We start from the raw sequence: 11,465 nt of genomic DNA, 5'->3' as shown, positions 1-11,465 counted from the left end.
TTTTTGTTGTTGAATATTGTGAGATTGTTTGAATAAGTAAACATTTTTGCTTGTACTTCTCCTTCCTGATTAGAAGATTTATGAGTTGAAATCAAAACGGGGTGGAGAAGACAAAAAAGAATAGAATAGGAAAGTATTGGGTGGTGGGCTTGATCAGTGATTCAGTTCCCAACAAACTCTACGACATCGACATGCAAATATGCAATGGTGATCTCTTTGTGGAAGAATAAAGGAAGCACCCATTACTGAAAAATTCTTGATATTGACGAGGACAGAGCACACTGAGATTCTTCTGTAAAAAGGATTGTATTTTTTTTTTTTTTTTTGGTAAAGAAAGTTTATATGAGAGTAGACTACTCTATATCAAAGTTAGGACAAGTTGTAGGTCTCTGAGAGGACTTACATTTGGACTTATAGATTGTCTATCAAAGGATTGTATTTTGTGGCTATACCAAATGTGTAAGTTTGGGTTATTGAAGAATCCAATGGTGGCTTTATATGTACAGATGAATTCTTGAGTAGTACATGTTTTTAAGATGAGTAGTACAATTAAGGGGCTTGGGGTGTAGACCGTAGAATTCCAACACAAAACATGCAAGAAATGTTAAATTTACTTGAAATCTGTTAATAGGTGCTCCATTCCACTCGTTAAGGAGGGATAAAATCTCATTAATTTGGAAAGTAAACCGTTGCTAATAAATAAATACACTTTTAACTGAATGTTGTGTGATTTTTAATATAAAAAAAAAAAAAAACTCATCAATTGCAATAAAAGAACTCAACTTTAACCAATGCACTTCAATACTCGTTAACCGAAACCAATTTACTTTTAACTCTTCGGGTGTGTTTGGGAAGCGTGTTTTGCGCTTCTCACGTTTGCATCTGATTGATTATTCCTTTTTTTTTTTTTTTTTTTTTTTTTTTAAGTCAAGCACCTAATGCACTATTCATGGGATATGAATAGTATAATCAGGCATATAAACAGTAAATTCATTAATGAATAGTAACAGAAAAAACATTTTTTATTATTTTCAGTTTTAAGTTTTCAACAAAATAAATGATATCCAAATGCACACTTCATGTGGGTAAAGATAAGACAACTTATGATTTAATAACTTTTATGTGAATCCATGTGGTTAAAATTCTCAATCCCCAAGAAATTGATTTAATGGTTATTAAAGTCTCATAAAATATATGAGATCATATATAGTTCAAAATCTTTAACCATCATCTTAGAGCTAGTCAATCCAAAATATTTTATTGATTGGGTCTCACATTTCGATTGTAACAATTGTATTATACTTTCATGGAAGAATTGAAATTACCAACCGATTAGTCATCAGTAAAGGTTTAAGGTTTTGTTAATGCAAGATTGTAGGAAAAAGTAGCCAAAATAAAGACAATGGAAAAGTCCAAAAGAAAGAAGCGATAATTATGCAAAGAAAAATCAACCCAATTAACACTAATTGCTTTTAATTATCAAGTTTTACCATCGCAGCACCAGAAATACGAAGAAGTTAAGGGATTTTTTAAGAACACTATTTGTTTTCATGTTGAAAGTCAGCATGTTGGGACGGAATTTGTCAAAGCTTAATTTACTTTTGACCAATAATAGTTTGTTATTTCTCACGACCTTCACACAATGAATGCAATCTTGAATTATGATATCCACATATCTGCGTACGCAACCAAAACTTTGATGGAGACCGATTCAATAACGTCCCCACTATTTTTTTTTTTTGTCATCCTTGTTTGACCACAATCCACAATGACCGGTTAGGAGGGTAGCTGATGAATCATGAAAGAGATATTGATATCTAATTAATTGCTATTTGTTTTCTCAAAAAAAAAAAAAAAAATTTGCTTTTAGAAAAATAGAATTATTGTTATACTATATACTCTGTGTGTATATATATATTTTATAGAGTTTCAACCTATGGCCTCTTGCTTCTGATGATTGTGTTTTTTATCATCAGTCTAAGACATTAATCGGTTTTTTATGTAGGCAGAGATTGAACCTCAAATTTCTTATTCAACTATAAAAATTTTTACCAATTGAGCTACCACATATACTCTATATTAATATGAGTCAAATGAATGGGTATTTTTTCATATGTAAATAGTAAATACCTAGTCTAATTAAATTTTTTTTTTAAAGGTTCTATGGGTAAAATGGAGCCTAATAGGCAAATTTTGACATTTTTTTTAATGGAATTGATAAAATGTTGGCTAAATTGTTTGTTACTTTCTCATGCATTGTCTGGGACAGGGCAGAGCCAGGGAGTAGGGGTTGTTGCCTTAACATTATAAAATGGTATATTATTATACAAGGCTTAGAAGGTAGCAGTGGCGGCTCCAAGAATTTTGTTTAGGGTGTTTCAGTGGCGGCTCCAGGAATTTTGTTTAGGGTGTTTCTTAGGAAAGCATAAATTACACCATCTTATTTCTTTTTAGCTTTTAGGTAATTAGGTTTGATTCAATATTATTAATTTCATTCCGTTGCCGGTAAACAAACCAGTACAGCAACCCACCCTATTTTACTTTGTAAAAAATTTTGAGTCATTCCGGGTGTTTCGGTAAATACCAGTCGAAATTTAAGATTCGACCGGCATGAAGTTTGTTCTTAAAAAAAAAATTGTTCTTAAAACCAAAACAAATTTGCATTCTGTAAACCAAAAAACCTCAAAAGGAAAAAAAAAAAAAAGAAAATAAAAGAAATGAACAAAGGTACCTGTACAACTAAAAAAAAGCGTATTGAGAAATTTGATACTCAACTTGAGAAGAGGCACTGCCGCACTGATATTGGTAGAAGACACATAAGTTACGAACAACGAGGAAGACAAAACGTAGATGTAAAAATGTAGATGAAGATGTGATAAAACTTAAAATATAAAGTGTAAAAATCGAGGAGATAGAAGACATGTGTGGTTAAGAATAAACAAAAAAAATAATTAAAAATGAAAAATAAGTAATATATGTCTGATGAGGAAAAATAATAAAAAGTTGAAAATTGTGTTGTATTGGGCAGTGTGCTTAGTCGAAGGAATCAAGCCATTGCCTAGTCGGTAGTAGTTTTATTATATATATATATATATATATATATTTTTTTTTTTGCTTGAAAAACCCCAATATAATGTTAAGTTGCTCAAATTATGGATCAAAATTTAATTTTATTGGCATAAAAAAAATTTAAGGTGATTCCAAAATTTTTTTAAAGGTAAATAAATATAAAATTTTAAATTATTATATATATATATATATATATATATTTTTTTTTTTTTTTGGTCGGGGTAGTCCTGGGACCACCCTGGCCATAAGGTAGCACCACCACTGGAAGTTAGAATGTTCCTAAACACAATGATATTCCTATTCTTATCGAGCCAAAGGTTCCAAATGGCAAAAGAAAAAGAAAATATTCCAGGGAAACAAAGCATTATTAGTGCTAGAATTCTTTTTCTTTCACATACAAAGATGCAGGCTGTAAAAATCACGCATGAACAAAAAAGCTTGGGTGCTATTCCAAAAGCGTTTGGCATAGATACAAATTTGGCACCATAAAATCTCTCTCTTCAATGATATATCCTTAGCAGCTACTAATTAATCAATATTATTCTATATTCTTCTGAACTAAATTGGTAGATGTCACAATGACATGAAAGCATGTTACTTTTCTTTTTAGACAATCCGAGATATATAGAGTATATATTATTTCTTTAGGTTAAACAAGATACATCATTGCGAATATAGGACGGATCCCCCCATCCCACCACCCCCCCCCCCCCCCCCCCCCCCCCCCAGCCCAAAGCATAAAAAAGATTTTTTTTTTAATGATTATATATATATATTTTCTAGATTGGTGCCTCACATTTCCAAAAACTTAGATTTTCTCTCCTTTAATTAGCCTAATCTAATTAGCAACTACTCAACTCAAAAATTTAACAAAAACAAAATTTTAAAATAAAAAATAAAAAATCTCAGTTTAAAGTAGCAAAAGTAAGTTTTGATTTGTGAAAATAATTTTTTTTTTTTCAACAGTTGATGCTCTAAAGAAACAATATTATTTTGTATTTTTTTTTTTGTTTTCATTAGTAAATGATTGCATCTTAATGTATTAAGAAATAATTATTTTGTGTATTAATCTTGGTTGATAGTTTGTTAGTACTGAATACTTATTTGGATTTTTTTTCTTCTTCTTATACTCCGCCCCTAGCTAGAAATCTTAGGTGCCCCTTTATAATAGGCAATGCATGTTACTTTGAAACAACTATCAGAAGTTACTTTGTCATGATAACACTCTCCCATCTTCACATTCAGTAAAAAATTAAAAATAGTACATCATGAGGAAAGAAGAGGGGAGGGATGTCTCTAAATATAAAATTTAGTCCTCTTGCGTTTCAACTTTAATTTCAACAACACTAACGTGTATATATCAAGTATCAACCTTATTATTTGGGTTATAAAGAGCAACCCATCTTCCAGAGTGCAAACCTGTGATACAACTTATGAATGGATGTATCAAAAGGGATGAACCACAACAAAGATTTTGACTTAGAATTGTGTTCGGATTTACACGACCAAACTGATACCATGCAAAGAAAAAGGAATATCTTAGTTTATCTAGGATCAATTAGGTAGCGTTGGGGAGGGGAGGATATATTGTCTAAATGCAAAATGACAACTTTTACATGTATCAACTATCAACATCTGCAACGTTGATTCCTAGTTGGGTTAACTTATAAAGAGCAACCCATCTTTTAGAGTGCGCAAACATTCACTACAACTTGTGAGTTGATGTATCAAAAGGGATGAACAGTAACAAGGATTTCAACTTAGAATCTTGATCGGATTGGATGTACCTCCGAATTGATGCCATGCTAAGAAAAATGAATCTCTTAGCTCATTTAAGGTTCGGTTGGTTGGAGAGGTGAAAAAGTGAGGGGATAGAAAATGAGGAAGGGATAGAAAAGTGGGAAGATAAAAAAAATTTAGTTTTCTTTCATTTGTGTTTGATTGGAAAGATGGAAAAGTGGAGAAATAAAAAACTCATTTGTTTGGTTGAGAAGAAAAATAAGATGGTGGAAAATGAAGTTGATATAAATTTACAATTATATACCTATTAAATAAAACAAAAAGTATTTGATAGTTGTATAAGAGATCTGGAGTTCAATCCCCGTCTACATCAAAAATTGATTGGTTTCTTGGTCTAATGATAAAGAGTTATCATCAGGAGCGGACGCCATAGGTTAAAACTCTAAAAAAAAAAAAAAAAAAAAACAAAAAAAACAAAACAAAAAGTAACACATTTTTTATTAAAAATTTGTGTATGAACACTTCAATTTTTTTTTTTTTTTTTTAAATTTTTAAAGAGCACAAGCCAAAGAAAAATGTGCACAAAAAAAAAAAAAAAAAAAAAAACGGAATGAGAAGTACAGGAAAAGACCCAAACCAAAGGAGAAGAAAAAAGGAATAGAGAAAAAACCAAACAGATAGCACCTGTAACAGAGAGACCTAAAAAAAAAAAAGGGAAAAAGAAAAAAGAGGAGGAGAGACAAATAAGAAACAAACCCATGTGTAGACGTACAAAAGGTAAATTGGTTAGCACATTTTCGTGAGCCTTTTTCTCTTAGTTCTCTTCCCATTTTGGGGAGAAATAATTTTGGTGGGCTCGGAGTGAAAATATCATGATCCTATTATTTTTTTTTTTCTTTTCTCCCTCCTTTAACCAAACATTTACTAAAGATATTTTCTCTTTCACATTTTCCATCCTTCCTAAAATCTCCTCAATCGCAAACACACCCTTAGGATCAATTAGGTGTGAATGGTCAAGGAGGCTCCATTAGTCAAGTTAATAAATCTAAATGGATCTAGTTAATAAGTGCCCTTGGGGCATTTGTTAATAAACTATTTTAGAAAAGTTTTAATAGTACTTTTATGAAAATATAAAAAAAGTGTAAAAAAAAAAAAATTAATTATTTTTTTCTTTTCCTATTAATTTTTCTAAATTAATACTCTTAGAACATTTGTTGACTTTTCCCAATCTAATTTGTTTGAGAGAGAAAAATTAAAGAGTAACTGTGAGTCTTTTTGTGAATACCTTTAGAGTGAGGGTAATGGTAGTGACAATCAATGTGAGTTTGGCCAAAAATAAAAAACAAAAACTGATAAATCTGTCTGTAAATGCCCAAATGTGAGGCAGTGAGTGTGACACACTTGATGGACTACACTTACCTCAAGAGGGCAACCCCGAGATGGATTCCCATGGTTCCTTAAATAAATCAAGGTATCTAACCGGTGTGGACTTATGGGCCTGTCTTCCAAGGAAGGCTCCCAAGTCCATATTCCATAGTCCAGAAGAACATGGAAATAGAGCAAGAAGAGCCCATAAATGATGAAATGAAAAGGTTCCCCCAAAGGACCTAAACTATATAAACCCATTTTTGGGGGGCCAAAATGACCCAATAGCACAATTTGGCAAAATATTTAACAACTTAACACTGTTAAATATTTAGCAATTTATCACTATTTTATAAATTGAGTTCGGAGAACTTAAGTTTATGAAAATCAAGTTTCTTAAAAAATGCTAGATTAGTGGGTGCCATCGTGACACATTTTTAAGAAATTCGATTTTCATAAACTCAAGTCCTACAAAACAATAGTATATTGATAAATATTTTGCAGAGTAAATTACTAAATATTTTTGCCAAATTGTGCTATTGGGTCATTTTCGGTTATAAAAACGTTTATTATTTATTAGCCCAATCCTAGTTCTAGTTTGATAAGGGAAAAAAAGTTAAAAAAAAATTGTAAAACCAATCCCATCCAACCCAAAAAAAAGCCCAATCTCTCACAAAGTACTACTCACTCCTCACTCACTCACAACTCACTTCATCACTGTCTTCAAAAACACCGACAACACTCACACACACACACACACACACACACACACACACACACAGAAAAGAAAAGGGTTTAACTTTGAACACCCCAACAACACAATGGATTCCCTCCAAGCCACCTATAGAGACGAAGACGAAGAAGAAGACGATTCCACCAAACCCACTCCCACCCAATCATCCCCACTTACACTCACACCCACCACTACAACCACCACCACCACCACCACCACCGAATTCTTGCCCCCACCTCCACCACAAAATTCCAACAATGCCACCGAACCCCAAAACGACACCACCGCCAACAAACCGGACTCTCCATCCTCAGACGACAAGTCGCCACGTAGATCCACCCCAACAAACGACAACACCACCACCACCGAAAACGACAACGACACCACCACCACCACAAACGACGACGTCGACGACGACGCTGACGCTGACGTAGACGCTGACGTAGACGCTGACGTTGACGTTGACGACGACGAAGAAGACCCACCTCCCAAAAAGCAAAAGCCCCTCTCTTCTCTCACCACCACACCCCAACAACAACAACAGCCCTCTCAAAACGACGCTGTTCCGACCCAAACCCAAACCCTAACCCTAACTCCAACCCCAACCCCTCCTTTGCCCACAACAACGGCAAAGAAAGCGAAGAAGAAGAACAATAACGTGTGGGTCACGAAATCGACCCGAAAGGGGAAGAAGAAGAACAACAACAACAATCACAACAGCCACAACAACAACGGTTCTGCAGCACAAGCTTCCGAAGACACTGTACTCATCACTCCAATCCACAAATTCCCAGACAAATCCGACGACACCCCGGAGCTCAAAATCTGTCTTTCGAAGATTTACAAAGCCGAGAAAGTCGAATTGACTGATGATAGGCTCAGTGCAGGGAGTACTAAAGGGTATAGGATGGTGAGAGCGACTCGCGGGGTCGAGGAAGGGTCTTGGTACTTTGAAATAAAGGTTGTGAGGTTGGGGGAAACGGGGCATACGCGGTTAGGGTGGTCCACGGAGAAAGGGGACTTGCAGGCGCCGGTTGGGTACGACGGGAATAGTTTCGGGTATAGGGACATTGATGGGAGTAAAGTGCATAAGGCATTGAGGGAGAAGTATGGAGAGGAAGGGTATAAAGAAGGGGATGTTATTGGTTTTTATATTAATTTGCCCGAGGGCGCGGCTTATGCACCTAAGCCGCACCATTTGGTGCTGTATAAAGGGCAGAGGTACGCTTGTGCCCCCCCGGATGCCAAGGAGGAGCCGCCTAAGGTTGTGCCCGGTAAGTGGTTTTTTTGTTGTTGTTGAATGTGGTGGTTTGTTTGTGTGGATATAAAGACAATGTGCTTAGTGGTTCAATAAGACTTCTATTGCAATGTGATGAATATGTTTAGTATGAGTGTGCAGTAAGACTTATGTTTTCAATGTGTTGAATATAATTTGTATTATTGTATATGTGTTGAACTAACTTGGAAAAGAGAGGATGTTAGATTTGGAAACCGGTTTGGTCCTTGGCAATTTGGAGGTGAACCAATTCTTGTCAGTTTTGAAGGACCTAATTCGGAGCGTAATGAACATTGTATCAGATAAACTGACCCAACTGAAATTGAAATTAGCTAGTTTGGGTTGGGGAGTAGGGCCAATGAGGTTCTAGATTTTGATTTTTATCTTGTATTTTTTCGAATCAACTGAAGTGAGGAGCACTCTGGAAGTATTAAAAAGGTCTATGATTATCACATGTTTATAATGAAATAGCTATAAATTATCCAAGAAAAATGAGAAAAATATATGGTCTGCAAGATGACCCTGCCCTTGAGCAAACTGGAACAGAGAGTCCACTTTGAGGGAAGATTATTAACCGCAGATTTCCTAGCATGCTTTAACTCCTTGAAACTTAAATTTAATTCTGATTCAATTAGTGTGTTAATGTTTGTACATTGTACACTGTGATAGCAAAGATGGCTGAACCTGATCCAAGTAACAACCTGATGAGTGATGACAATTAAAAAAGAAAAAAAAAAAAACTAATTTTATCTTAAAATTACAGTTATTGTAAAGTTTGTTTACCCACCCAAAATCAATCCTACTGGAGCTGTTATCTTATCTGCAAAATTGTCGTTGCATCTAAATTTAATTGTGCTACACTTTTAAATTTGGGAGCACCTCTGGCTAAGAGTCCTTTCCATGTAGCTAGAAAAAATTCTGCCTTCATGAACTCGTTTCACTGTAAGCATGGTTAGGTTGCTCTTTTCCCCCCTCTCTGTGTGTTGAACTTGGAATGTCAATATCCAAATGGTATTTTTTTTCATCTGAAGGGTCATTATTCACTTTTTCTGCAAATGATTATCTTCTGTGCAGGAAGTGAGATATCTTTCTTCAAAAATGGGGTTTGCCAAGGGGTTGCTTTCAAGGATCTGTATGGTGGTCGCTACTACCCAGCTGCGTCAATGTATACTCTTCCAAATCAGCCAAATTGTGTAGTCAAGTTCAACTTTGGCCCTGATTTTGAATTCTTTCCAGAGGACTTTGATGGACGTCCAGTGCCTAAGCCCATGGTTGAAGTTCCTTATCATGGGTTTGATAACCGAGTTGAAAATGGAGCATCAAGTGAGAAGAAACATTAGCCAGCAAGCGGCTCCTTTCAACCTTAACTCTTGTGGAGCTTGGAGATGGATCTGAGTTTAACATTGTTGTAATTTTAGCTGTTAAAAATTGACTGACAAATTATTTGATGACACTGTAAACTTGAATTTTTCTATGAAAGAGAGAAAACGGCTTGTTAAATATAATGATGTTGCTTGAGCCCAATGATATCTTTATATTTTTCTTCTAGATTTTAGTGGATATTCTGGTTTCAATTGTTGTGAGGTCTCTCTTGTAGTATGTTATTATAAGTGTGCTCTTGTGTTCCTTTTTGCAATGATAAGTTGGGTTCCTCATTGGAGGCTGAAAGCCAGCTTTTTTTCAGAAATTATGGCACACTTCCATTTAAAAATTTCCTTTGCTTGCTGTTCAGGAATTATAATCTTTTGATGGGTATTTCTCTTCTGAAATAGCCAATGTTGTTGGTTGACAGGAGATGAAAACCTTATTTATGCTAACATTTCTTCTGGTTTTATGGACCCAAAGTGGAAGATCAAACATCCAAGTGGTTCTTGTGTTTCTCTCTCTTGCATGTGCAAAAGAGATGTCTACTCACACACAAACACATGAGCATATATTTCTTCAGGTTTAGTTTGGAATGGTTTTAAACAAGTATGTTGCAACAGGTTTATGTTGTTATATTCTGGCACATCCTCCTTGTTAAGATGTACATCAAAAGAAGTTGCAAAGCTCAACTTCCATGCACCTATGGCCCTGTTAAGACTTAATATTATGTCATGCCAAATGTTTTCTGTGCTTGTGCATATTTCTCTGTTCCTGTTAAGGAAGGGGGTAGCTTCCTTGGTAGTGATCCTTTTAGCTAATTGAATCTATCCATCTATCCTTATCTTGACAGGAGGTTCTTATGTAGAAGTATGAGTACTTCAACAAATTGGTGAAGTGCATGGAAGCAGAAGTGATCGATTCAAGATTAAGAAGCTCAGGTTGGTTGTATTGCTTTTAGATGAAAGTCTTGCTTTATCTAGCTGCTCATGTTGGTAATGGGACTCCTGTGGTTAGGTAGATTGATGCCTTGCTTATTTAGCGAAAGTGGAGATTACTATGCTTTACAGAAAACTTTTTTGCAGTTGAATTTCTTGTGGACTTGATATAGCTTATTTATTTCAATATCAATCTTTATTTTTATACAATTTAGTTTGAATTTAGTCTTTATGCTGCAGTTAGGAAGAGAAATAATGCTTAACCAATTATTAAGTATGAAATATAAGCAAATAAAGTTAAATCCTAAAGAAGTCTCAGCATCTATCGGCATCAATTACACTCAATAAGGTCCAACCAAATCAATCAACATTAATAGGTCCAATCTGGTGTCCACACTAGAGATAGCCTCTCCATAAACTGAGAAATTTTACATCTTTGCCAAAATTCTTTACCACATTGCTTTATGAAGGGTTCACACTAAGGATGGCAATTGTTCTTTCTTTGCCAAGGTCCTCCCTTGTTAAAGGGATACGTAGATGAACCAAGCCGTTTATAAACAGCTTGGGCTTGGCTCGATAAAAAAATCATTCATGTTTGTTTGTTTATAAACAAGCCAAGCTTAAGTTTTAGTTTTTAGGCTTGTTTATTAAACGAGCCGAGCCTGAGTAAAAAATATTGTTCATAAACAAGCTTGTGAACACCAAGGCTCGATACAAAAGTAACAAAACAAGTTGAGCCTAGGCTTATTTATGAGTTTGGTAATAAAATTGATATGAGCTTGACAAGTAAACTCATATCTTTCTAAAACTTTAATTAATTATAAGTTGAGACCACTCATCCAAACCAAATAGGCTAGATAATAAACTTGATATAGGCTTGATAATATACTTATGTTGGATCTCAAGCTCAAAAACATGATGTTGAGCTTTGAGTTTGGGCTCGATATTGAGCTCGACCTTGGCTTGACTAATAAATCAAGCC

General features: G+C 34.7%; 1 protein-coding gene across 1 annotated transcript; it reads left to right on the top strand.

The window, feature by feature from the left end:
* Nucleotides 1-6,904: 6,904 nt before the first annotated feature.
* Nucleotides 6,905-9,707, top strand: LOC126717181 (protein TRAUCO). The gene is made up of 2 exons (XM_050418599.1): nucleotides 6,905-8,181; nucleotides 9,258-9,707. Exons 1-2 carry the CDS (start codon nucleotides 6,996-6,998, stop codon nucleotides 9,521-9,523), a joined length of 1,452 nt encoding a protein of 483 aa, XP_050274556.1. The 5' UTR covers nucleotides 6,905-6,995; the 3' UTR covers nucleotides 9,524-9,707.
* Nucleotides 9,708-11,465: the final 1,758 nt, after the last annotated feature.

Source organism: Quercus robur, chromosome 1 (genome assembly GCF_932294415.1).
Source record: "Quercus robur chromosome 1, dhQueRobu3.1, whole genome shotgun sequence".
Lineage (NCBI taxonomy): Eukaryota > Viridiplantae > Streptophyta > Magnoliopsida > Fagales > Fagaceae > Quercus > Quercus robur.
Note: the sequence above shows the minus strand (reverse complement) of the source record. Positions and strands in the feature narration are given on the sequence as shown.